Source organism: Cygnus atratus, chromosome 2 (assembly GCF_013377495.2).
Source record: "Cygnus atratus isolate AKBS03 ecotype Queensland, Australia chromosome 2, CAtr_DNAZoo_HiC_assembly, whole genome shotgun sequence".
Classification (NCBI taxonomy): Eukaryota; Metazoa; Chordata; class Aves; order Anseriformes; family Anatidae; genus Cygnus; species Cygnus atratus.
In genome coordinates, this window is record NC_066363.1 from 155342790 (window position 1) to 155370590 (window position 27801).

General features: G+C 41.4%; 1 protein-coding gene across 1 annotated transcript in view; it reads right to left on the reverse strand.

Annotated features, from left to right (window-relative positions):
* Positions 1 to 27801, reverse strand: part of COL22A1 (collagen type XXII alpha 1 chain) — a 201863-nt gene that overhangs the window by 42978 nt on the left and 131084 nt on the right. The window contains exons 24-37 of the mRNA XM_035561694.1: positions 18860 to 18913; positions 18380 to 18433; positions 17361 to 17414; positions 16640 to 16693; positions 16194 to 16229; positions 13396 to 13458; positions 12164 to 12217; positions 11304 to 11345; positions 9599 to 9631; positions 6107 to 6160; positions 5533 to 5586; positions 4377 to 4430; positions 2310 to 2363; positions 604 to 657 (exon numbers count right to left, since the gene is read on the reverse strand). Coding sequence (XP_035417587.1) covers positions 604 to 657; positions 2310 to 2363; positions 4377 to 4430; positions 5533 to 5586; positions 6107 to 6160; positions 9599 to 9631; positions 11304 to 11345; positions 12164 to 12217; positions 13396 to 13458; positions 16194 to 16229; positions 16640 to 16693; positions 17361 to 17414; positions 18380 to 18433; positions 18860 to 18913 — 714 coding nt within the window. The remainder of the gene's footprint in view (positions 1 to 603; positions 658 to 2309; positions 2364 to 4376; positions 4431 to 5532; positions 5587 to 6106; positions 6161 to 9598; positions 9632 to 11303; positions 11346 to 12163; positions 12218 to 13395; positions 13459 to 16193; positions 16230 to 16639; positions 16694 to 17360; positions 17415 to 18379; positions 18434 to 18859; positions 18914 to 27801) is intronic.

The following is a 27801-nucleotide window of genomic DNA, read 5'->3' on the forward strand; positions in this document are numbered from 1 at the left end:
CCTACTATAGCAAACAAAGATTGGGACTTTGGCATGATAGGCACTGTGCAAAGTAGTAGTATATTACAAGTCCTTGTCCTCAGAGAGAGCTCATTGCCTAGCTGTAAGATAGGACATAACAGCTGGGCAAAGCAGACATGCAAAGCAGCAAGGGTGCACTGGAAAGCTGAACTAATGGCCCAATTATATAAGTTTATCAGGAAAGCAGAGATCTCAACTTCCTAAACAACAAAATTTTTTCTTACAGCTTCAGATTTACAGTAGTAAACAGGCATCTCAGAGAGTACTTAAAACACCAAATCCCCACTCCTGTCAGGTGGTGAGGACACAAGAAGATCATCACTGCATTAAATGGGTAGCAGTGACTTCACCATACCCAGTTGGTATCTCAGTGGTTTTATTAGATAAATTATAAAGCTGCAACAGGGTGAAATCCTTTTAGCATTTGTAATAGAGGAGGTCAGATGAGATGACCTAGTGAGCCCATGTGTCTTAGTAGTCCATGAACCTACGAAATAATTTCCCAGTTCCAGTTGTTTCCGTACCAGGTTACTTAAAATTGCCAAGAAGAAAATAAAAAAATCAATGAAAGAACAAACTCACCTTTTCCCCTTTTTCTCCCTCCTTTCCTGGTAGTCCAGGGTCTCCATGCACTCCCTGAAGAGAAAAGAACTTTAAGGATTAAAACTTTCTTTTTAGGCAATATTTGATCCTAAAGAAAATGGATAGACCAGTGTATTCAGTACAGTCTATCTCAAGGACTAGCATCAGTTTTACACTTTCCAGTACAGACAACTAGAGAATCCAGAGAATCAGACAATCCAGAAAACCACAGAAGAGCTGTGTACCAAGTGCTTAAAGGAGTTATTTTTTCAATATAAAAAAGAGCTGAACAGCAGAAGCAGAAATTGAGCTAATCCCGGATTTGTGCATTCTCCTTCTACCAATAACTGTTTCATTCTGTGAAATCCCCAGTAGTTCTTAATCCATTACCAACAACCCCCAAATCATCACCTCTGTGTCAAAGAAGCCAAAAGTCTCACAAAACAAAGTCTACATTTCTTTATGGCTAATGCTCTTCAAAGCCACAAACTTGAAACCGTAGCTGTTTGTTTTACCCTTTGTTTCAGTTTTTGACTCTTTTCATGTCTTGGCAGATCCCAAAGGATTCCTTGTCAAAATAGAGATGATTAGATGAGCTCCGTATATATATATATATATATATATATGTATTATAGATGATTATAGATGAGCTCCAAATCGAATAGTGTAGCTTCCCAACTCACCAAAGCATGTGTAAGCTATGGAGTATAACTCCATTTTAAAATACGAAATGTGGCACCATAAGGTTGGATTGACTTCTATGTGTGGATGTATAATTATTTTCTTTTATGCACCAGTAAAAAATCATTTACAACTCTATTAGATTTTATAGGTAATATATTGGTATTACTAGTAGAGAACTTAGCTTAAAAGAATATGAGATCGACCAAGGTCTTCATTTTGGATATCACCTTCCAGTTTGAAATGAAATCACCGTATCAATACAATTGAAGGAAATATGGCTTAACAATTAGTAGAAAGGCAATTTAAGATTTCTCGGATTTCCCAGCTGACAAACTCTGCCTTAAAGAGCCTTCTGTGCTAAACCATTGTGCCTGAATGCATTTATCTTGGGGTCTAAGTGCTGTTTTTCACTTACTCCAGTGTAAACTCAGAGAAATCCCAGGCTCTAAATAGAAAATTACACTGGTGGAGCAGGGAGTAGAGTAAGCCTAAAGATTTCTATGCAGACAAGAAAAGCTCTATCATGCACAATTTAATAATGGTGATGAACATGTACTGAGGTAAGGAGGATGCTGTACTGACTTCAAGGCTCTGATTGTAGGATCTAATACTTACATGCTTTCCTAACACAGAATAGGAGCTTACTATGCAATCTTTATATCAAGAAGTCATGTTTTCAAAAGGAAAGGACGAATGGAAATGAGGCAAAGGAAACAAAATCAGACAGACAATAAACATCGCAATTTTTTTCTTGAAGAGCTGGCAGCAAAAAATGTTTTTGACAATTTGATGAGGAGTGAAGCCGCTCCATGCCTCCCTCTTGTTACAAATGAATATGAAAATATGTTTAATGGAAACACCATTCCCAGGTGCCACTACATCTTTCAATTCAACCATAAAGAAGTGTAATGAAACACAGCCTTTTGAACCTTATAAGACACACCATGGGAGGGAAATCTAAACATATTAAATAAAGAAATCAGGGCACAGATGGGAAAACAAATACACCAGTGCATACATACCACATTTCCTGGCAAGCCTCTTGGACCTGGGGGCCCTGCTGGTCCAGTCGCACCCTGTTTTAAGAAAATCAAATGCATGTGCATATGTAATTCACAGCTTGTACTATCACAGGAACAAGATGTTTCAAGTGAGATTGGAGTTCATGTCAGACAAGGTGTTGTACAAGCACAAAACAAAAAATGGTGGTTTTGTGAAACACTTTGTAGTGTAAAGAAGCATGAAGCAATACAAAATGGATGAAGACTCTCCTAGTGAGCTTAAATTACCCACCATCAAAATAAATCCTAAATCTCGCTCAGATGCAGGAAGAAAGGTCTGAGACCAAAACATCAAAAGAACAGAGGAAAGTATGTTGATTCATCATTAAAATAAAAATCTAGGCCAACAAAATATGCTTTGTTGACAATTCTACATTTCTCTACGCTAAGGAACAAAACCTGAAAAATACTCACTCCCACTAAATAGACAAACAGCAGAAACCATTCAGACTGTTGTTCTGAATTACAGGCACTTTTGTCTGCAAGTGAAAGCTATTCAGGATGGAAAAGCCCATGTATGTCCCCAAACGTGTATAGGGGACATGGGAGCATGTATGTTTTTGAAATTTTTGTCCCCATAGAGACGTATGTTTTGGGGTTACCGGGTTATAGCTGAATATTTTCCTCTAGACTTGACAACACCAGGTCAAAGTCATTATCTCTGGCATCGCTCATCAGCCTGCACTGGCCAGGGTTCATCTGCTGCCACAGCTTCACAAAAAAAAAAAAGGATATCTATTAGTATTCCTAAGCCATTCATGGTAAAAACAGCCAGGCTATCTGAAAACATCTGCATCAGCAAAGTGAAATAATCTATCTGACCTGGAATATAGAAACTCTTTCTACTGGAAGAGCTGGTTAGCAACATCTTGCAGATACTAGATACAGGACAGTGCAAACAGTTGGAATATGGTGAAACTCTTCCACAGCACAGCTCTTCAGAAAGTGAATGACTGTTTGTCTGGCTCACTAAAAGAGAATTAAAGGTTTCCTCATTTCTGTGTTGTTCGCAGTCACTGGTCTATGAGCCAAAATAAATGTGTAGAGCATTGGCAGTCTATGAAAGAATGGCAAACAAATGGATGCTTACATATGCCTGTATTTGCACATCATTCATGGCCTCCCAGGCATGAGGCAATACTAAGAAATAAAACCAATGAATAGGTTTGGGGGGAGTGGGACACTTTTTTGACTTTTTTTCCCCACAAAGTTTAAGGAGTCCTTCAACTGAGAGTAACAAAATGCTAGGGACAGGCAATTCAGAGTTCAGGGTCAAAGCATTGCTAAATACAACATCTGAGCACAAACCCAAGAAGGAAAACCATGAACACGAAGATACAAGAAAACATTTCAAAGCTCTTGGATTTCCTATGGCTTCCTTCTCCCAGATACAAACATCATCTCTCCCAGTCACTACTTGAAATAGTTCTTCAGTCTTCCTCCTCTGCTTAAAAAGAAAGTACGTGGTCTTATTCATCCACAAAGGGCTTATACACTGCCACAATAATAAAATAGGACTTGAATTCTTCGCTGTTCTTTCAGAGAATAGCAGCACTCCCTACAACACATGCCTTGAAAAGTGGTATGTGATGATTCCTATGGTGCTGAGGCTTTATTAAAGAAAGCAGAATTGACTAAGAAGCCTAAAACCAACTGTGATCAAAAACTAATTCTGGCTGCTGATGCAAAGCTCACTCTGTGCACCAGCTGGCTGCCTGGGCTTGGCTGATATTGCAGTGAAGTAGCAAGCTCAGCCTCACCTCACCCAGAAAAGAGGGCATTTTATTAGAGAGGGAGAGACTTGGCCAACAAAAGACAAACAATTTAGAGCTGGGCTGAGTGGGGCATTGATCAGTTTGGTGCAGCTGAGTCTGTTTCCCCACAAGGAGTGACTCCTTCCAGCTGCAGATTAGGATGTGCCCTGTGCCCAAGCTGCTTGGGACTGTGAATCTGCAAGGCAGGGACTTCAAAGTCCCTTCAGGTGTGTTACTGTCAGTAAAAAATGCTGCAAGGGAAGCAGTTACTCACAGCCTCTCCAGGGGCTCCAACTTCTCCTCGAGCTCCTTTCTGCCCCTTTGTGCCCTGTGCAGAACGAAAAGAGATGCCAGCTGATTAGTGATGGGATGGGACTGCCTGCCAGACAAAAAGACTTCAAGATGCCTGAATGTGCACTCAGCTAATCAATTCGCAGAGGAGTTTAACAGCTGAGGAAATGGCTCCCAGTTCTCTATGCAGCAAGAAAATGAAATATAAAAATAAAACCCTGAGACATAAGAGGAATTACTTATGACTGATCAGCTCAGAGGCTATTTCACAGCACTGCATGCTGAAACTTGCAGACATTCATCTAGGGGAAGTGCTTTCCTATCCTCAGGCCTACCTGCTACTTCAATGCCAGCTGAACTCTGATGATCTCCCTGCAAAGAGGAGGTTTTGCCTGTGGTTCTCAAATACAAACAACGATCATTTAGAAATGGTCAAAACAGATCACAGTGCAGAGACTTTGCCTCAGTCCTACATGCGACTTAGCTCTTTCATAAGGATTTTGGCAGGACAGAGTGGAGTCTACCCACTGATCTGTTCCCCCTTTTAGCAAATGTTAGTTTAAAATTACACGGCATTATTGTTTTGGTTTGTTTGTTTATTTTCATGATGCTAAGACTGCTGTTAACCTGTTTATGCTGCTGGTTCCCTAGTAATAGATGATTATGTGGCTTGGACACAGCACAGATGAAGGCAGAGTGAACACCCATACATGGTGAATGGAAATAATGGGCATGAACCAAGAAATTTTTAGAAGACAATTGAGACTATAAATCTACTTCACATAAGACATGGTGCATTCAGGATCAAATGGGCTGGGGTTGAATCTGAATGTTCTGCAACATTTTGCTAATGTATTGCAGTAACTTATCTGTGAGACCTGTGCCCTCTTGAAGTTGGAAGGAGTCTCTCAGATGACACTGATCTCGATACAGAGATGACATATTTCTGCTTTGATTCTCCTTATGTTGTCCTGATGTCCAGCATGAGCCAATACCTCTACAGAAGTCCCTGAATTTACAAAAATGAAGGGGAAGCGTGCTTTTGGTGTAGAGGGGAAGGATTATTTGCAGTGACATGCACCATGAAGGCAGTCTTCTCTGGTCATACCAAGGCCTACTTTAAGTCTGTACCTTCTTACCTGTAGTCCTGCAGGTCCTGGGACACCCTGTTCACCTGGGACCCCTGGTAATCCCTGCAAAAACAGAAGCTGAGGTGGAAGAGCTGAAGAAAACTGTTCGGTTCTTCTCCTCATCAGAAGAAGATATTTCTCCTTCCTCCCATCAAGAGAAGAAAGTGGTTTTTTACGGAGGCTGTGACTGCACGGGACTCTGCCTCTCCTGAGGGCTCCCTCCAGAACAAGAGCAGGGCAGAATAGAAGCAGAGTAGCCAACTGCATAATTTAGCTGGGCCACATCATTTCAAAAGCCCTTAATAAATCCTGTACAACCTTACTGTCAGCCAAGCTCTGTCTTGCAAACCCCATAGTCCTCAGCCACTAAGGACCTGGGCTATAAATCAGGTGCTTAATTTCACGCAGTCATCTATCTTCCTGTAGAGCCAAAGCCAAGCACCCCCGTGGCCATTTCTGATGAGAGAAGCATGCCAGCTACGGAAGGAGCATGTCCCACCCTCTCCCTCCAAAATGGATGGCTCTCATGTCTTCTCCCTGCTAAAGTTCAAAACTAGCTGAAAAAACACTTAGCTGTGCTTACAGGTTCTCCGCTTGTTCCTTGATCTCCTTTCTCCCCTTTTGGTCCAGGTTCACCCTATATAAAACAATAAGAAAAGAAACAGAGAAATAAAAGCTAGAAGGCATACCAGTCATGTTTTGTAAGAGGGCTCCTTTGATCAGATATCCATTTCTGGCACAGAGTAGCTTCCTCAAAGAACTTTGAGGTCAGTGAATTGAAACTACCATATCACACACTAAGATTTGGAGATTGTTGGCTAGACTTCTGGGACAGTTGTGATATTAATTGCAAAATATGTTCAGTTTAAAAAGAGAAGAGCTTCCCTTCACAGAGAAGAGTAGTTAAAGAATTTACAGTCCTAAAATTTGATCAATTCAACTCCAATGTATTAATAGGCCAGATGGCACAACCAACAGCAAAAGCATCACAGCCACTGCATTGTGCTGTCTCTCTGTAGGACCACATCAGGGATGTGGGAAAAGTGTCCCACATACAAAATATATTCAGTTTAAAAAGAGAAGCGCTTCCCCTCATGGAGAAGAGCAGTTAAAGTATTTACAGTCCTTTAGGACTTTACAGTCCCAAATACAGACAGTTCTCTATTCCACCTTTAAGACAAGGTGTTCAGGGTCTCAACTTGTGTACTTCCAGAGATATGTATTAGATGGCTTTTCCAGATCTCTAGCTTTGTTAACAACATCACAAATTCGTGCAAGTTACCCCTCTCCTGCACTGTCAATATATCCTTTACTACCATCACTGACTAATAGGATTAATTTCTCTCTCTTTTTCCTCCTTAAGTAAATTGAAGATGCTTTTCAGACAGAAGTTCATCAGCTTTGTTGTGAGTTCTTTAATAATAATCAATAATTCCATATTTCTGCTTTTTATAAATTGAATGGAACCACACACAATTATGGAACTAGCCAGAATAACTCAGCCACTACTTGAATAACCATGGTTGTTTATTTATGACTATATGTATTCTGGCAATAGCACTCATTACTTATTCATTATTTATCATAGGAGGTGTTTCAATTATGCAATCAAGGAACAATAAGAACATCAGTGATTTAAGCACCCCCCAGCACACACAAAAGGAATAGTGATCAGTCAAAATCCAGAATCCGTGAACAAACCAGTTTGTATTTTATTCACATTTACTATTTGCCAATCATATCTGCAACATCTGGGAATTCAAAGTCCATTTGCAAATGATTCTCTAACAGACAAAATAAATGTAACAGCATAAATACTACTTATGTCTGTATTTATTATGCATTATGAATAAATATTATAATTTGTGATAAATAATTTGAGGAATTTTACTTTACAATTAGTACCCCTTTAGACCAATTTTTAATCAGGCAGTCCCTGATGCCATCTACTGGCCTTCGGAATAACAGTGCAAGCACATAAAGTACTTAAAGCGAAAGTCCTATAACAAACCTGCATGGTTGTGCCTGAAATGCATTTTGCACAATATCATTTCAAGATCTGAAACCCTTTTAAGGGAACAGAGCAACAAAGCACAGACATATTAATAAATTTGTAGCTAAGGATGGTGTTACTAAATGTGAATAAGGGCATGTATTATTAGGGAGAACAAGACTGCAAAAGGAAGAAGTAACTCGAGGTAAAGGGAGGAAGCTTTTTTAATATTCTCCTTTCTCCCACATTTTCCTTGATATTTGACTTGCATGTCAATGCAAAATTGGCAAAAGTCCAGTCTGATGTCCTTGCACAGCTACAGCCAAGGGCAGAGGTTGTTTTCCTTAACCCAACCTGCCAGCAAATATGCCTACGAGTCCATCCCAAATTTGCTGAATCCGTGACTATCCGCCAAGACTGTTAACACTGTCCACTAGTGCTGCACATTGTGGAGACCTCTGGTCCCTGGCAGCTGGACTTAATCCACTGCCACCCACTTCTTTTCTACAGCTCAATGAACAGAAATGATGTGGTGACGACTAACAGCTGCTACCAAGCTGGGCCAGATTGGTAGCTTACAGCTTTCTTGACCTCCTCTCTTGGCAGTGTCCTCCTGCAGTCTCAATTAATGCGTTCCTCTTTTCTGTGCCATTTAAAGGAGGGCAAGGAGTGGGGGCTCAGCTGTGGCCAGCTGCAGTGGGAGGCGGAAGGCAAAGTGAGGAGCCATCTCCTGTTTTACTGCTTTTGCCCATTTCTAGCCATCAAACTTCACCACCACTGTGGTTCTTATGCACCTCATCTCCAAGAAATATTTAATACTTTTAATTCACTATAAATATATAAATATATATGAAAAAGTTTACTGTGCCCCATGGAAGAAGCCCCTCTACTGCCCTGCTGGATCAGTGAGTTTCTGCAGAGCTCACAGCACAGCCTGCACCCAAAACACACAATCGAGCTGTAGTGATGGGTAAATAGGAGCCCAGACTCACTTGGTCAGAGATTTTCCATTTCTGACAATTATTGTGGTGTGTTTTAAATGAAATTGATTTAAACTAATAATGAGGAAATAGAGTAATGGTGCTGCTGCCTTCTATTCAGGCTGTGTTTCCTGTCTATCCCTGTTACTATATACCACAGACTGAATGGAAAGAGACAGCAAGTGCTGTGTTTTGGAGAGTGCATGACAATTTTCTGCACCCTGCTGTTGCTTCAGCCTCTATAGCATAACCCATGACAGTCTCCTGAGGCATATCACCAACTTCTGACACCTTAATTTGGAAAGCTGTAAATCAAAGGTAACTATTTTTACCTCCCCTTCTCCTCCCAAACCTTGCAGTGCTATGTGCAGTTCTGTGCAACAGTAAGCATCATCACATTTAACTTGCACATGGAAAAAACCCTGCAGTACGACCCGCTGACACACTTCAGGCCTTTCATTCTTCACCGTCTTGCAGCTCATTTACAGAAGAAATGCACTCAAAGCAAAAGGTTAGTGCTCCTTCTGTGCGCTCCTACTGTGACTGCAGCGCTACAAAGACCACATAAGATGTCATTTTTCTGCATATTTCCTTCGTATATATATTAGCAAGCTATGAACAAAAGGGAAGCGAGAACCAAAGAAATCCTGTCTCCATTTCCAGCACTGCCTCACATTCCTATTTCCTCCACCTCTGAAGAACCTGTCATACACACTTTCTTTTTTAATACTATGATTGCAGCCCACCTCTGCCATTTATACATGCCATAAAGCTTCTTGATCCTTAACAAGCTTATTCACATACCAAAGGTGTGATCCTAAATAATGCCAGGTAATTCCCACTATGTACTGCAAGCACTCCTCATTAAAACAGCGGGACAGCATGCAGCTGTGTCCTGAATGAAGCTGGTTTGGATGTTGCTGTACCAGGACACATCCGTGACGCTCATCACTGCTAGTTACGATGGTGAAGTTACCCAGAACCAGGCTCAAACTGAGCTCTTTACAAAAAGCATGTAAATAACATTGGAAATATTAAGGTACTCTGTCTCTACCAGAGAGGCAATAAACTAGAGGTCATTTTTACTAAAGATGTTACTTACAGGAATCCTAGGGTGTGGGGTGAAGAAGGCTGTCTGGAACAGAAAGAGGAGTGTTAAAAGCATCATCATCTATTTTCCTGGAAATGCAATAACTTATGCGCTCTCCTTGTCATTATAGATTATACGTTCCATGTATCCATTAGTAGGTTTATAAATGAGCAACACATTGTAACATCTGGCTGCTTGGAAAAAAGCCCACAAGTATCAGATATTTCCTAGAAGATTTGAAATACGAACATAAACTCAAAACTGCCCTATATGTCCCACCCCTATGAAAAGCCAAACAATCTTTAACCTTGAGCTATTAGCAAGCTCCCCTCACTTTTCCACTTGGAGCCATCTTCAGTATTATTAAGCTTTCTAACTCCATGGCTGTGCTTGGTAATTTTTCTCTCTACTTTCTACCACCTATAAGACATATACATCTCAACATAGGTGGTAGTCTTGTAACATGGTCATCCTGAAGGACTGACCAAAAAAAAAAAAAAAAGGATCTCATTTAGTAGAGAGACAGTATCTATCACCAAAACTGAGAAAATCAGGAAAAAAAAATAGTCCTTGATGAAATGAGAATATGTCAAAATTGTTATCTATTTTTACAGCTGAAATAGAAATTACCTCTCCCTACAAACACAGGAAGCTTGAGTGGTCAGTCATATCTTTATACCTAGCCTTGTGGTACTACATTTATAAGACTTCTTTTCCAAGCCTTTGACCAAGACACACTCTTCCCACAAGACCCCATAAAATACCCTTTGTATTTTCTGTATTTTTGTATGGACTAAAGAGGCCCAACTGATGGCAGGCAAGAAACTATAATACCTCCTCCATTGCTGCATGAAGTCTTTTAGACACTGGATTTTCACCAACAGATCTTTATTCAAATTCTCTACATAATCTGTGAATGTGGCAGCTGTAACCAGCTGTGGGGAGCAAAGCTGAAAAGTGGGGGTTTGCCATTTTCTGGAGGATCTGTGACTGGGATCAGCCCTTTTTTAATATCTATTTATTTTTTAATATCTACTAATAGCAGAAAGGATACACGTAAACAGATATGATTTGTTTGGTTGTGGGCTGGATCCAGTGCTGAACCCAAGTATCTAGGAACAAGCTGTGGGATGAAAAGTTCTTTCTGGGCTTTCAGCACAAGGTGGCACTGTACACAGCAAAGGCTATGGGAGGCTACAGCATCGTTGAAGCTGAATCCTCCACCCCATAAGCTACTGTCAGTGAGAAGTGGAGCCTTCTGCTCTTCCTGAGAAAAGGTGAATTGTTCACCACAAGACAAGTTGTTGTTCACTGGTATCTGTTCTTCTATCTCATCTACTGTGAGATTCCAGGTGGGAAAATCTAGCTCACCCTAGAAAATCTGTGCAAACGTACTCCCATCTTTACCCATGGCCTTCACCATCAGCTCCTACAGCTGCTAAACATATCACAAATTCAAAACAAATGCTACCACAAAACAAGGATATAGGAAAAAGCTGTTTGCAAAGAGGCAGAGGAGTGCACAACCTCCCAAAAATATAGAAGACCAAATGTACCTTAATAGAGCTTCTCTCAAGCTAAGTGAGTTAATCTGAGAGTAAATGGGTCCTAATGTTTCTGCAAAGATCTTGAAAAGCTTTGTTACTGAGGCATTTGTGTGGGAGAAGTGTGATGATGCCCAGAATATTGTTGCAGCACAAAATATAACTTTACTTACTGTTCCAGGTAAGCCAGGTGGGCCAGGGGAACCCGTGTCACCCTAGAGAGAAGAGGAGAAGAATATGACTAAGGATATAAAAAGATGCACAAATAGAACTCAGCTTTACCATCAAGAAGATGCAACATCACCAGATGAAACATAGCCTAATGACAACCTGTCAGTTCAGAGACACTGAAAATCCCGGAGTCCCTGAGTTCGGCCCTGTCTCATGGATGGAATTTACCCCACTGCTTTGGCCAGAATTTCTGCTGTCCTCATTTTGTTGCATGCAAGTTGCTCACTTTACTGTCTTTATCACCTTGCAGTGAATTTCTAATGTTACTCCATCCCCTGTAGGAGTGATATAGAGCTTAACTTTCATTTTAGGTTAAAGCTGATCAACATTCTTGATTGGAAAGTGTGTTTTAGCTAAAACTGTTATGAGAGGTAAAGTTCCACACTCACCTCACCCACACCGGTCTCACTCCAGTAGCTGGCTGGGGAGCACACTCCACTCCCACCCCAGTGCCCAGGTGTGGAAGACCCTACTGGTTCCAGTTACTGGCATTAAAACCCCCCCAGGTCGCTCCAGTAGCTGGCACCACAGGCCAGGGTAACCCACAGCCCTGGTCTAACTCCAGTAGCTGGCACCTGGTTCACTCATACCAATCCTTTCCTACCTATCCCCTCCTCTTTGTTCCTCCTGCTCCTCCTTCCTCTGTACATCCCCCCATGGGACTGCAGAGCTCTGCGGTTCCTGCACCACCCCAGTCCCGTGACCCCTCCCAAACCCCAACAATCCTATCAGTTGGAAAGTCTAGGTTGACCTTTCTGGAAGTGGCACCTGTAGCTTGATAGCCCACCAATTAGTGACTCACCTTTTCTCCTCTTTCACCTTTCAGTCCCAGGAGACCATCTTTTCCTTTTTCTCCCTAAATGCAGAAAAAGGAAAGCAGGAAATTTGATTGTATCAGTCTCAATTCACAGTTGCAGTTGATCTTACCTGTCATCCAAGATGCAATACAAGCAATTAAAAGGGTAAATTTTTTTAGATGGTTTCACAAAATCCACACTATTTTCAAAAAACAACCAATAGTGATTAAGTTAATGGAATGGAAAGCACCAATCCTAAATGAACTTGCCTGTAGAAGGTCCTATTGACTGATGCAGTAATAAAACACGATTTTTTTCCAGTTGAACAAGAGAAGAAGCAGAACAGACTTAAGACTCAGAGAGGAAAACCATGCTACTAGTATTTTTATGTTGAAAGATTTGAGTCATCCATTCACTGGTGCCTACCTCTCTACTTTGCCGAGGAAACTTGGTGGCCTGAATGGAAGATGCTTAACAAGGATGATGTGAATACTCCTTAAAGTGCATAAACAAACGTATTTATCCAGTATTCACATAAGAGCTAGATGACCTACCTTTTTGTGATTTCATGTAGACAGAGAATATATTCTATATTCTACACTCTACAGTGTATATAATACAGCAAACCAACCAGCAAAACTTCAGTTGATTTTAGATCTTTCTTGCTCACATTCAAGCACACAGTCAGCTCTCAGGACTAATGGTCTCACTGACATTGCTAAATTTACTGCCAGGCCCCTGATCCAACTATTTTTCAGTGTGTAGATGCCTCTGAAGGTCTAGAACTAGCTGGGGCAAATACCAGACATCAGGACTTGGGTGGAAGTAAGGCCATCAGAAAATAATCCAACCATCTAGAACCTTCTCCAGAGCTCAGTGACAAGAGAAATTTGGCATTTTAGTTGTTATTATCGTTTTTCTAATGTCCTTAAATCATGCAGGTATTTCTGAAAATGAGGCCTAAGGAATACTGTACCTCTTCTACTGCCTTGCAGGTAGTGTGGCTTCAGTCAAAACCTTCTGTGCTCAGGATAGACCCTGTTCTTTAGCACCTCCACTGCAGTCAGCAATGGTCACGAGGCAGTAAAGTACCACATTGGAAGGGGTACTTGGTGGTCTTGCTAGATGCCACCACAGCAAACCCACCAAGAGAGAATATCATCTAGGGACACTTGAGATAAGACCACCTGGCACCAAATGGACAAATAAAATCAAGTTATGGCTCAAAGTTACTCACCTGGTCTCCTTTTTCTCCGTTCAGTCCAGGTAAGCCCCGAGGACCAGGAAGACCTGCTTCGCCCTGAAAGTCAGAAAAAGTGGATGAAATCTAGGAACATTCATCAAGAATGCCTTCTATTAAAAACAAACAAACAAACGGCTTTATTTGTCTCAAAATCTCAAACTTCATTAAGAATGAAAGGGAAGAATGGTGGGCTAAACTCTTCACTTGCTCATTCATGTCATTTAAAAATACGTCAAGGCTGGCTCTCAGGGCAGATTAATCTAGCCAGAGTGCCCTTAGGCTGGGAAGGATGAAACCTTGATTTAGTTGTCTATCTCAATGCATGACTGATATTAGTCTGTGAATTGTTCAGCACTCATAATAACTGCAGACAGTTACTTCTTGATACCTAGTCACACTACAATACATATGGGCTGTACTGAACTTTTTTTGCCTAGGAATGATTTTATGTGTGGCTTGATGAGAGAAAACAGCATCTTGTTTGATTACAACATTTTTTTCCTTGTAAAATCGTTACTTAAAACAGCAACTAAGATCTCTCCTTTTTTGCCTTTACACAGTTAACTGAGACCATGAAATTTAGGACAAGTTTTCTTCACGCTGTTCTGTAGCAGCACCAAGCAAACAAATAAGAGCAGCTAAAAAAATAAATATAATTTTTATTTTCATTTTTTAATCATCTTGGGTAGTCTGGCAGCGCAAACACAGTACTCTAGTAATCTGAACAGTTACCTGATGAGAAGGTCTAGAATTGTCTTGATGCACTATTTCACATTTGAATTTGTTTCTGTCTGAGCCTCACCTTTGACTTTCTGCTTTATAATGCCTGCTGTTTGAGTAATTGTAATCTCTGTGTCATGTGGTTTGTTCTAAATATATCAACTATTCTCAAACTTAGCTGTAAGTTGACCCAGTTTGTCATCTGAAAATAGCTATGTGTTTTGTTATTTATAGTTATCCTGCTACGTATATTTGTACTGCAATATCTAAAAGAATCTAAAAGATGGACAGAACCCAGCTGTGCTAAGCACTGTATGAACATGATCTTATAACTGGTAATCCCCTCTTTAAAGAGATTATCTCTTTATCAGAAGAGTCAAAACATTATCGTGATATAGGTGCAATGAGTCTGCAGAAGAAATCACGCAAGGAACAAGATATTTTGCTGAGTATAACTGTGAACATCAGGATGACGTTTGGAGCATTTTGAAAGATGGTGACATTTGGTGACAAGATGGAGTGGTGTTTTCTGAGAGCCACTGCCGAATCTTGGCTAATGAGATCCCAGAGATCATGAGAAGGACAAACACATGGCCTAATATTAAAAAGAGGAAAAAAGGAGGACTTGGAGGAAAAATAAACATGTAGTGTAAATATGGTCTCTAGAAATATACTGAAGCAAAATGTCAGTGAGCTTGTATGAGCTCAAAGACAGGAAGGTTATTAAGAAACAGTCAATGTGGATCTGTTAAAAACTAATGATGTTAAATCCATCCAGTTCCCTCCCTTGACAGGATAACTAAGCAGACAAGAAGGAAGCGTTTGTGTGATGTATCTTGACATTAGTAAGATATCTGACACAGGCCAACGTGACGTTCTCATTAGCAAACTACAGAAAAACAGTGTAGAAGAAGGCTCTCTGGAGAGTGGTGTACAACTGATTAAACAATTACATTCCCACACCTGTTACTGGCTGTTGCCTTTCAAATTTAGAGAGAGATGAAGTGAAGTCCTCTAAGGGCTAGCACTATTTAATAGTGACAGAAACATTTATATAATGTATGGAGAACACAATACTGTGGAGAGAGAGGTGTTTTGGGAAGGGGGATTAAAATTCAAAACAGCCCTGACAAACAAGGGAAAATGGCAATCAGCTCCTCAAATTGAATGGGCGAGGAGAGACTGGCACAGCTTCTGGAAAGCTGCTATATGAAACTCCTCATGGACACCTTCTTCTGCTACTCCTAGTCCAGTTGATGGTACTGATAGTGTGTGATCTGTTTTATTGCATGTTTTATTGCACGGGAGCAGAGGTCATGACCATTATCACCTTTCATCTTTATAGCAGAAGACTGGACTGAAACTGGTAGGAGAGAAGACTGAAGCTCTGAGACTCTTCTATTGCTGGCTTATACTCTTTAACTCAGTATCCACATGCCAAAGATTTAAGGCTGCCTGATACAGGTATCTCTTTCTCCAGATTTTCATACTGCAGGTGAAAAGTTGGTGTGCAGACAATGACATTAACATCTCTGGTTAATGGTCCTGATTGGGCTCCAGGCAGCTTTAGGAAATCCCAGGATGTTTCCCTTGTTCCTCTCTGAGCTCAACAGATATCTGCTGAAACCTAAATCCCAATACATAAAGACTAAGATAACTGTGTAATTTCTAACAGTCAGCTGGGGTTATTTCCTAGCAAGCATTTATGATCTAGAAACGACTGCGTCACCCCTTGCAACACATAGTTACAAAAAGTTCATCATCATCCAGAACTGTCACTAGCATGCTAGGTTTACGTGCAGTGTGAAGGAAAAACAATCACTTTTATGCCACTCTGCCTTCCATTTCTTCCTTATCCACCAGCAGCAAGATGACCAAAATTTCTGAGATACAGATAACATTGGATTTAGCATATTTGCTCTGGCAGGTTCACATTACTTTGTCCAACCGTGAGTCTCATCCATTCATCTGCTGACTTTCACTTTTCTTGTTATTGGCAGATGGCTTTGTTATTGCATATGGTTACTTTACATTGCTCTGAAGTTGCTGCTAGCATAATTTTTTCTGCTCACCTGTTCACCAGCTTGGCCACGGCTCCCTGGGTCACCCTGAAAAAACAAAAGAACGACTTTAACAGTGTAAGGCCAAGACCCTGTTCCAACAATACTTTCTCACTGGAAAGTTGTACCCCCTATTATCCTGGCTCATGTTCTTCTACCTACTTTCTGTAAGGCACTGAAATTGCCTTCTTGATGTCTTAGGATCCCAGATCACAGGGATCCAATGCAAGGGACAGATGAGGTCTTCCTACACATGTAGACTCGAGAGAGGAGCATCAAACAGGGTTTGGTATCTTGGAACACCATGAACAGTAAGAGGCACTGAGCCATAACAGCTTACCCTGTTATCCATCCAACTTTAGAGGAATATTACTCTCCTGACTTCAGCACAAGGCCTTCCAAAATCACGCCGTGACTGATTCAGTGGCTAGAGCAAACTACGAAAAAAATTTCCTTACCTTAGGGCCAGCTTTTCCAGGAAAGCCTTCCTCGCCCTTTTCCCCTTGTTCTCCCTGCAGGGAATATGAGATGTTAATATTCAAACTCCTCTGGTAGTGGAGCATATCTGCAGGCAACAGTGAGGAATATTTTGACTCAGATCCCCAGTATCAGCGTGAGAATGTAAATAGAGCCACATGGGAGTATCATTACAGGAAAGTTTTACCGTTCTAGTACTATTTGCAGACACATTTCCAGCACCAATAAACCTACTGGGATATCTCTGGAATAACACAAAGTCAACCGGTGTTATCTTAAAGATTTCCAGAGTAAATTCGCTGAAAAACAAAATCTCCATTCAGTTTCTTTAAGCTGTTTGTGGTGAAAAAGTCTACATTATTTCTGTTAAGAAAAATAGATAATCGTGAGATTGGAGTCTTGGCTACTGGAATGCTTAGGTGGATCCTCTGAATCTTATCTTTCAGTGTGGGTGGTGTCAGCACGGAGAGCGGAGACTGTGGTGGATCAAGAGCTGAAACATGCTGTGTAGCTTGGAAGTGCACTGGACACTACAAAGGGCTGTGTATCAGGTTCAAAGAGGTATATGGAGCTTCACCAGCGGAATCAAGTGAGGTGTGTTTGGCTCTGGAGATCTGCTCCCCTTCCTGCTTATGTTTGTTAGCTCACTCAGGGAAGCTGCCCAGGTAAGTAGGTTATGCCAGTGTTTGTGGTGTCACTTGCCTTTTGGCCCGGGAGCCCAGGAAGACCATTTAATCCATCTTTGCCTGGCAAACCCTAAAAAGAGAAAATTATCAGCCTTACATGCCTGTTCTTTAAATCATTACCAGCAAGTTCAACATAAGCATGCTGAAACATCCCTCTTGCCACTGACCCAAGTTTAAGAAAAAGATCCATTTCATGCATTTTCTTCTGATTTTCTCACTACTGTGACTCAAATCATACAAAACTTCTTGCAAGGCACATATCTGCTCAGCCCTTTTTCAGTATCACAGTTGTAGTGAATGACCACTGGATGTCAGTGTTGTTACAGAGAAACAACAATATAGAAGTTTTACGAAGACTGTGGAGTCTTAAATAACTTTAAAAATTGCATTTTTACTTATCATTCACTGTACGTCTCTATTATCTGTACCTATAAAGATTTTTAAAGTCTGTTTCACCTTTTAAATATCAGTAATATCTTATACAACATGCAGATTTTAAATTACACAACATATAGACAGAATGATTCAGCAAGATAAGAACTAAAATTACTTCAAAAATGCATTTAAATGGTGGAAAAAAAGAAATTGTCCCTCTTCTGAGCATCAGTCAATCTCCAAACTGTGCAGGCTGTAGGTGGCACTTCTTAATACTAAGTATTCCATAATTCACCTTTCTTGACGTAAAAGTGAATAGAAATTGTGATGCTCTGCTAAAACCGAGATTTTTATTTCACTTCTTTGGCCTGATTCAGGAAACTCCAGGTCTGGAAGAAGAATATCGTGCCAAGTGCAATATGACTTTTGAAAAGTATTATATAATAGAAACATCACAGTCCCAGTGTGCAGCTGCATCTGGTAAGCTTCTTGATCACGAAAGGCATCAGGCTAATGCCTGCATTAAAGGAGACAGTGTTGGAGCCAGCACTTAAAACCTTGTGCAGACAAGCTGCAGGAAATGGAGCAAAGATTTTAGAAGTAAAATATGTGAAGTTACGGAGAGCATGGAGGCGATGCAAACCATCGCTCAAAACTTACAGCTGCTCCTGGAGGTCCGGTTTTACCAGAAACGCCAATCTCTCCTGGCAGTCCCTGAAAAAAGAATCCAGCACACACACACACACACAAAAAAAAACAATTCAGTATTTCTGCCCTTTACAGCCATCTCACCGGAGGCTTCTGCTTTCAATTCAAATACAATTCTCCCTTCCACAGAAGTCAGGTCCCTGCCGTGGGGAATCCTGCAGACATTGACTTTTGTGCAGGTAGCGTCAAAGTGATTCCAGAGCTTGGTGCAGAGAAGTTGTCCTGCAGGGCCGGCTGTGGCTTTTCATCACGAAAATACAAGAGAAAACACACATTGCCGGAGGCCCTGACTCAGTTCCCACTGAAATCCAATCAGGTAAATTCTCCTGAACTGTTTTTTTTTTTTAATTTATTTATTTATTTCCTCTCCTTGATGTAAAACAAGCAACAAAAATAAAAAAACAAACAAACAAAATAAAGTTGTTTTCTTACTGGTGCTCCAGGTGGTCCAGGGGGTCCAGCAATGCCTGGGGGCCCTGGAGGTCCCTGTAAGAGGTGCAAAACCCATTTATTAATCTCCCTGATAGTGGCAAAAAGCCTCAGGTCCTTCCTCTGTGCAAATGCAGCCCTATTCCAAACATCATCAGCAATGAGCTTCGTGTTTCATTAACTTGTGTCCAAAACCTGGAAGATGCCAAACTGAGCTCCCAGGGAACTGTGCTCTTGAGCAGAACAGGATCTCTTGCTTAAGGCACTACTTACTGTTGTTACGAGGTGAGCTCTATCCTGGACTCCAGTACAAGAGATGGGGGAGTTGAAAGCCCTCATGGTATCATGCAAAGATTGTCCAGCCTAATTTAATCTTGATTAATGTTTCAAAGCAAATGATTTACTTCTGCAAAAAGATCTCTGAATGGAACAGACTAGTGGTGTTTCTATTTGTTTGTTTGCTTGTTTTGGAATAAGAATCCAAGTGTGAGGGAGCTGGGATTGTTCAGCCTGGAGAAGAGGAGGCTCGGGCAACCTTATCGCTCTCTACAGGTACCTTAAAGGAGGCTGTAGCGAGGTGAAGGTTGGTCTGTTCTCCCACGTGCCCAGTGATAGGACAAGGGGGAATGGGCTAAAGTTGCGCCAGGGGAGGTTTAGGTTGGATGTTAGGAAGAACTTCTTTACTGAAAGGGTTGTTAGGCATTGGAATGGGCTGCCCTGGGAAGTGGCTGAGTCACCATCCCTGGAGGTTTTAAAAAGATGTTTAGATGTAGAGCTTAGTGATATGGTTTAGTGGAGGACTTGTTAGTGTTAGGTCAGAGGTTGGACTGGGTGATCTTGGAGGTCTCTTCCAACCTAAATCATTCTGTGATTCTGTGGATCAGGTGTTTTAAAATAAATACTCCACACCACTTCAGAGCTCTACATTAACCTTTATGACAGTAGAAGGTTTTCACAAACTCATACTTCAATGCACACATGTAGTTGGAAATGTCCTAGAAGTCTTACTCAACTCCCTGCAACAACTCTCTGTCTTGGGAAAATTTAATCTCAATAGCTATCCAATTTTCATAGGGGTTTATTATTGTGTATAGGGTAAATTGTTAAAAGTGAGTTCCTAGCTGAGGACTTTTTTTCCATACTTGACATATCTTAACAGGCTGCCTGAGATACAGAGGTGTTTGTTACCTTCAGCTTCTTCTGGATGACAAGATAGGATTTCTCCTGTACTTAGAATGAAGCATGTGTTCATGTGGTTTTTGTATCAGGACCTATGCAATCAGTATAAGGATTAATGAGAAAAATGGATGCATGACTGAGTTGAAACTTTAACCTTCTCTGTCTCTTTCAGACTTTCTAACACTATTATTTAAGTCATTTTCAGTTTCCAGCATAGAGGGAGTTTTGATATTTGTATTTGAAAAACATGCCAAAAAACACCAAACAAATGAACAAATAAAAAACAACCAAACAAAAACATATACATATTATGTAAAAAAAAAAAAAAGAAAAAAAAAAGTGATCAACCTATTCAAGATAGAAAATGGTTAGTGAACTTCCTTCTTGTTAGACCTGTGTTACAATTCAATATCAATATAAAAAAATCACAGCTTTTTGTGATTATATTACAAGTCATGGATCAATATTAGCATTTAACATCTAAGGAAAATTGTAGCTAAAGAGGATAAAATGGTGATAACGAGAAAGAACAAGGAAATTTTTGTGGCATAGTTTGACAGAAAAGATAGTGGATAAGCAGTCATTTTGGAATATGCTTGTAAAAATCAGCCAGGAGAGTACATCATCTCACCAATAGATGGTGCAAAGCAACCAAAAAAGAGACCTGAAGATGCACTTGGTTTATACACCACCCATAATCTGCTTTCACTGCAACTCAGTCCAGAATAGACATGGAATCATTCCACCACCACCATCAGTATTTGCAGAGTGTCTCAAGTGTGAGCACAGCTCAAAAATCCGCGGGAACAAATGCCTTGGGATGCACTGATGCTGCTGACATAACTTCTGGGGAGCCCTGTGCCTGCTTCTGGGCATGGGGGGTTCAGATGCCATTGCAGGAGAGTCCTGCAGTTAAGGAGCTCTGGACCCATCAGGACACACCTGGATGAGCCCATCCATCATTTAAAAGAGACTTTGACATAAAAATAAATAAATAAATAAATAAATATCAGTCCAAATTAGCCCAGTACTAGAAAAAATACCAGCAGAGGGCAACAGGACAGAGTGGCCTCAGATGCCAGGCACCTTGAAGGTCTGCTTGGCCCTACTCTAACCCTACCAGGATGGTATTGTTGGGAGGCCTTGAAGAAGATACGGGCTCCAAGAAGTGGTTGTCATGAAGAATGTGTGCAGTACGGGGAAATACGTCAAAGGTAGCTTTAGAAAAACAAAACAAAACAAAAGGATTCAGCAGCAAAGTGGATTGTACATAAATACAAAAATGATAAAGTGCAAAATTTACCTTTGCAGGCTCTCCTTGCCTGTTCCCTGGTTTCCTACCTATTAGCCTAATTTTGTTCTTTTTCTCCGCCATGACCTCATGACCTCCAACCATCAAACACATATTCCCCATGGCCCTACAACAGGGAGCTTCTACCAAGAGGTGAGAAATCTGTCTGACACCCAGTCATTTCCAGAAAGAAACAGCCATGCTTTACCTAACAGTGCAGGTTATTTTAAAAAATGGCTTAGATGAGCAAAAACATGCTTCCATATATCTAATAGCATCGCTCTTGCCTTCTTCGTGACCTATATGAATTATCAGCTCTTCCTGATTTCTGTGACAATGGCATCTAGTAAGCAATTAATCCATAAGGATTAATGAAATTGTCACAACACAGCAAACCTCAGCCAGGACCCAGCGTCAGCCTGGTCATCCCCCAAGTAGGATACACACCCTAGAAAGGATCAATCTTCTCCAGAAGAAAAGTCTCGCTCAAGTATCCATCAGCAAGCAGCATAACTGCTGAAACATGAGGCTCCACATCCTCCTGGTCCAAATTCTTTCTCCTAGCAACTCTGGATATCCTTGTTATCCAAATAATTTCTGATTTTTCTCTTAAACTTTCCGTATTCTGGAACACAGCAACCTCATGCAACCCTGAGTCTTGAAATCGAAGCACACTGATCCTTACTCAAGACTGCTGCTGATAATTCAGTGTCATTGCTCCCTTTGAAAGCAATCACCTGGGACATTACACCTAAGACTGGTCTACCCAGTTAACTTCACCACATGTTGTACCAACAAAGTGAAAATCAAAAATGGAAAGCTCTTTTGATAAAAGCCTCTCTGGGATGAATTTAGAAAGAACAGTTCTATGTAGTGACTACCTGCATCCTGGGGAAGCGTACAGGATGCTGACAGCCTGCTCCAGCTGACTGTGTACACCAGTACATCCACTTCTGAGTATACTTCAGAGAAAGAACTATTCTCCCAAGTATTTAGAAAGGTCCAAACTAACTGACAGCATTTATTAGTGATAAAGAAGGAGAAAAAAAATAAAAAAAGGGAAAGAAAACACAACAAAACAGCAGCAGGAGGACAGCCGATATTGTTTAAAACCAAAATCTCACACCATCTGTTTTCTTTGATTTCCTTTTGTCCTGAATCCAGATTAAAGCACCTGATTTTGCTGATCAGCTTTTTCACTGATCATCTGATGAATTATACAGATGAGAGTCCCTGTCCCAAATCCCAAGGCTGTCCCTTTAAAACTCCAATCCAGAAGAAAAAAAAGTGATGGTTTTTTGTTTGTTTGTTTGTTTCTGGCTGGTAAAGATGCAGATGTGTGCTTCCTACATGCTGAAACAAAACCTGGAAGATAAAAACTTTGTTCTCTAAAACAGAACTACACAATCTCAGTTTGGAAAACAAATGCAAAACATGGCTCTTCTATGAAAATGGTTAGAAGAAGTTATTATCAAACTGCTATTTGGAAACAAAAATATTGCAAATGTTCTTTAAAAACCAAATATCCATGGGAAAAGTGTGTCAAGGTGTGTGTGTTAGGATAGGGACAACTGTACAGACATTGAGGTGGGGGATATTTTTCAGGCTTATATTTTATCCAGCTCCATTCCTAAGACAATATAATACAAGGACAGTTCTCAGGAAAGAAATCTGACACGATACTGAAGGCACGGCTGTGCCTGTTCTCCAGGAACCACTAAAGGATGCTCTCTTCTTCCAGCACATACCCTGCTGAAAGACAGGCTGGGAAAGGCAGAGCTATTAAGATTTGGGTTCTGCACTCCCTAAGGAAACTTTGAAAAGGAACAAAAGCCTTTGACTGCATCAGTAGGTTGTTTGCCCAAATCTCTTTTCCAGGAAAAAAAAGGATGGCTATGTTTTAAAGGAAGGTGAACAAATGTCATTCCAAGATGGAAACTGAAGTCTGATGGCTTTTCCAGATATCTGTCTCTGGAGGCAAAGCTTGCACAACACTATTTTCTTCATATTATTCCATGCCAATGCCTAGAGCCTCTAGCACTGTGAGAAAGGCTTAGAAAAGCCCTAAATCCATGAAAAAGCAGACTGTGGTCTGGACTTTTTAGGCAGTGTGCCATCTTTATGAATGAGACAAACCTCCAGGACATCCAGGAACATCCTGTGTCCTGCCACAATGATAGCGAAATGAATGACACGGTGCTGAGAGTCTTCTCCCCCTCCAGTGCCGGGGCTTGTTTCCACTTCAGAACCAATTACTCCCTGCCATTTCACCTCTCAGGAAGTCCTCACAGACCCCACCTGTTGGCTCCATGCTGACTCCCCTTTATTTCCCTTTCCTTCCCATCAGAGTTGGCTGTTGCAGCTAGCTGTGCGGAGCAGTCCATGTGTCTCACCATGTCCCCTGCTACCCCAGCTCCTCATTCCTCCTCTACTACATCTGAGCAGTCACAGAATCATAGAACCATTAAGGCTGAAAAAGACCTTCAAGATCATCTGGTCCAACCATCCCCTACCACCAATGTCACCACTAAACCACGTCCCTAAGCACCACGTCCAATCTTTCCTCGAACACCCCAGGGACGGTAACTCCACCACCTCCCTGCGCAACCCATCCCAATGCCTGACTGCTCTTTCCAAGAAGAAATGTCTCCTCATTTCCAACCTGAACCTCCCCTGGCACAACTTGAGGCCATTCCCTCTAGTCCTATCACTAGTTACCTGTGAGAAGAGGCCGACCCCCAGCTCCCCACACCTTCCTTTCAGGTAGCTGTAGAGAGCAATGAGGTCTCCCCTGAGCCTCCTCTTCTCCAGACCAAACACCCCCAGTTCCCTCAGCCGCTCCTCACAGGACTTGTGCTCCAGGCCCTGCACCAGCTTCGTAGCCCTGCTCTGGACACGCTCCAGGGCCTCGATGTCCTTTTTGTAGTGAGGGGCCCAAAACTGAACACAGCGCTCAAGGTGTGGCCTCACCAGAGCTCAGTACAGGGGGACAATCACCTCCCTGGTCCTGCTGGCTGCACTATTCCTGATACAAGCCAGGATGCCGGTGGCCTTCTTGGCCACCTGGGCACACTGCCAGCTCATGTTCAGGCAAGCATTGATTAGCGGTCTCTGGAATCCGCCTCTCAAATCTACTCATCATTTCTCACCTCTGGCATGACCACATCCGACAACACAACTCCTGTGAGCTATTTTCAGCAATGCTGCAGTAGAGTACTGTTCTGCTTTCTTTGCTTGAATCCTGCCTTACAAACCAAGACAAAGATAAGAGGATATAGGAAAAGGGTGTTGCTGATGAAGCTGAAAACCAAAAAGCCTGAGGAGCCAACAGATCTGAACATTTCCTATGATGTATGCTGTATAGTCAGTTTCAGTGATACTGTCATAATTGATAAATGAATGAGGTCTCCAGTTGTTTCACCAGGTGGCATTATAACTGGAATACCAACATTATTTTAAAGAATAAAGTGTATTGAACAGAGATTCCCTGAACTGTCTTTCCAGCTCTGTAAGGGTACTGAATAAAGTTGACTTTGTACATCACAGTCTCTGCAGGAGAATTTCTTGCTTTCAGTGCAAGGCAGTATTTGTTTAATTTCATCACTTAGTGTAAGATATGAACATGATCTCTTATGTCTACAGATTAAGATTTATTTTCCTATTTGTTCGCTTTCAGTTGTTTTACTGAGTCAGTACAGCAAATGAGAGAACAAAAAATCTTCCTTATGGTCTCTTGTTTCAGTACTATTAGTGGTCTACAGTCTGGTGATTTTTTTTTTCCTTTGTTTTGTTAAAGGTATAGATCTTATTAAAGACAGCTCTGAGCAGTATCTTCCAATTTCAAGCAGCACTGGCATAGTTTAATTCAATCTGAGCTTTGCAGCTGGGGTTTGTATATTTTTTTTACATTTCGCAGTATTAACTTGCATCACAAAAAGGACGTTAAGGACACCATGCATTTTGAAGGATATCATTTATTTCCTCTGAGCTACTTAAGAAAAGCTGGGCTTGAGCTCACACCCTACAAATGAGTCTATACTAATTAAATCACTGCCAGCCACAACCATAAAAGGTACAACTTGTACTGGTCCCCCTTACAGGTCTTAGTTCTAACACCAGGTTACTTACCATAAACCGAACCTCAATAACGGCCCAGACACATAGCAAGTATAAGGTATGGAATTTTTACTTAAATTTCAGATAGTTTTGAATCATTTTGCCTTCCCACTGGTGGACAGCAAGCACCTGCTCAGCTCAGGGAGCCTAGAGAGTGACTCAGTGGAAAATTTGGAAGTAGCTGCTTTAGGAGAGTTGAATGGCTGCCTGGGCTCCACCACCAGCATTAACTGGACCTTAGTCAAACTGTAACAGGAGCATGGACACATGCATCTCTGCCCTTAATTGCTAGTAACAGGTACTTGCTTTTGGAGCTGAATCCCAGTCCTGGTAACACAGTGACAGCTCAGAGTGTCTGAGCCATCGACAGGTACCGGGGCATCAAATTCCTTCTTTGCTGAGCCAGCAAATGCAGCCCTCGCAGCTCACCTGGCATACCATGCCTAACTGGGGATCTCCTGCCTCCTCATGATACCCCTCACGCCTAGAAAAGCATTTGCAAAGGTGCCTCATCAACTGCCTTTAGCTCCTTCTCTGAACTCTTCCTCCCAACAACGGGACAGATGAGGTACATCGGGATCTCAGGCGACCATGCAGAAATGCACGGCCTCATTGTTTGCCATGCTTGGTACTCATCCATCTGTTCTGACTGAAAGCACTTTGCAGAAATGCTCATTTTTCAGTCTGCATTTGAACAGCCTACTGCAATAGAAGCTTGGCCCATGATTAAGTTTCCTGCAAACAAAAATAGTACAAATAAATAATAACAACACAAACACATTACGAGCTCAGATGTCTGCGTCTCTGCTGCAGGGAAAACATTCATATCCAGAGGGGAAATAAGCTCCAGGGTGTGTACTCCGGGGCTTAATGATGTTGCAAGATGCAACATTTCTAAGGGTCACAAAAATAGGTGCTCATTTTTAGGGGTGCTAACTGGATAACATGGAACAAGCAAGTACATGGACAGGCTCACCACCACGGCAGATTTAGAAGGAAAAAAATCAAAAGGGCTTTTTGGATAAAAGTTTAGTTTGAGTTGGGGCATGTAAGGAGAAAGGCAAAACTGTGGCTACCTTGTTGTCACAAAACATCCCCAGGCTGGCTAAGAAGTTGCCTTCTTGCTGCTGCATAGGATTTGGCACTTAAATTAACTCTGCAATATGAAGACGCCCAGTCAAGGGTCCTCAAGAGCCAGACAGACATCATTTCTGCTGTGGGTTGTCACTGGATCTGCTGTCCCTGCTCCAGAGTACCCCGCAGGTTGATTGCCTTGCATTGCTGCCTGATTCTTCTGTGGCTTCTTACTGGGACTGGGCATGTTGAGAACCTGACAAAGCCCAGTGATAACTGCAGACATCTCACTGTGAACACCCCAGTACTCAGCCCCATCCTCCTCTGCACCTCCATAGGAGGAAGGCTTTCCTACCACGTCACTAGAAAACTCATTATCTCCCTGAAGGTGCTGAGAAGCCAGCATCATGTAATGAAGTAATCACAGTAATGAAGAGGCTGGACCACCTTTCCCTAAGACTTCCTCGGATACACAGAATATGGGGGGTAAGAATCTATTGGCATCCTTTTGTGGCCTTTTCTATGTCTTTCAGTAACAACACGGCTTCTTCACTCCTATCTCTGTTCCTTTCTTCTGCCTGTACAGCTGTCCATGGGGGCAGACAGGTCAGAAAACAAAACTGTATTTAAATTTAAAATAGCAGAGGAAGGGAGGCTATTTTAGTGTCCTAACCTAGTTAATGTATGGGCAAATCAAATCTGTTGGTCCTCAACACCATGGAGATGGCACAGGAACAGGTGATCCAGACTTCCATAAATCATTTGGAAGAATCTCTCTGTAACTACAGCCTAAGGAAACCACTTATCTTCTTGGGTATTTTGGGGGCATAGAGTGATTAAGATAAAATGGAAAAACAAAAAAAAAAAAGAAAGAGAGAGAAATGCTGATAAAGTGCTTAGAAACCTAATGTCATAAAAACTGCTTCTAAGCTGAAAAGTAGTTTTGTCACAAGTTGAACGTAAGCACTTTCTCCAAACAGAAATATGGAAATCTGCAGTAATATATTGGGGACAGCATGTCACTGCAGGAATAGGAAAATTTTTTTCCATCCTTAGAGTTAGCTTGGAGGAAGAGTCAATTTAAGTATCCCTCAATGGGGCTAGCACTATATGCAGCTTTAATTAACATAAAATTTGAAAACTTTATTTAGCCTGTGCTGAAAGGAAAACTACTTATTGCTATGTCAGCAGTTCTCGCAGATATGTTTATGAAATTGCTAACATATGCATATATATATTTCTGTAAAGTTCCAGAGAACTTGAGCTGAGCAAGTATGACATTGTT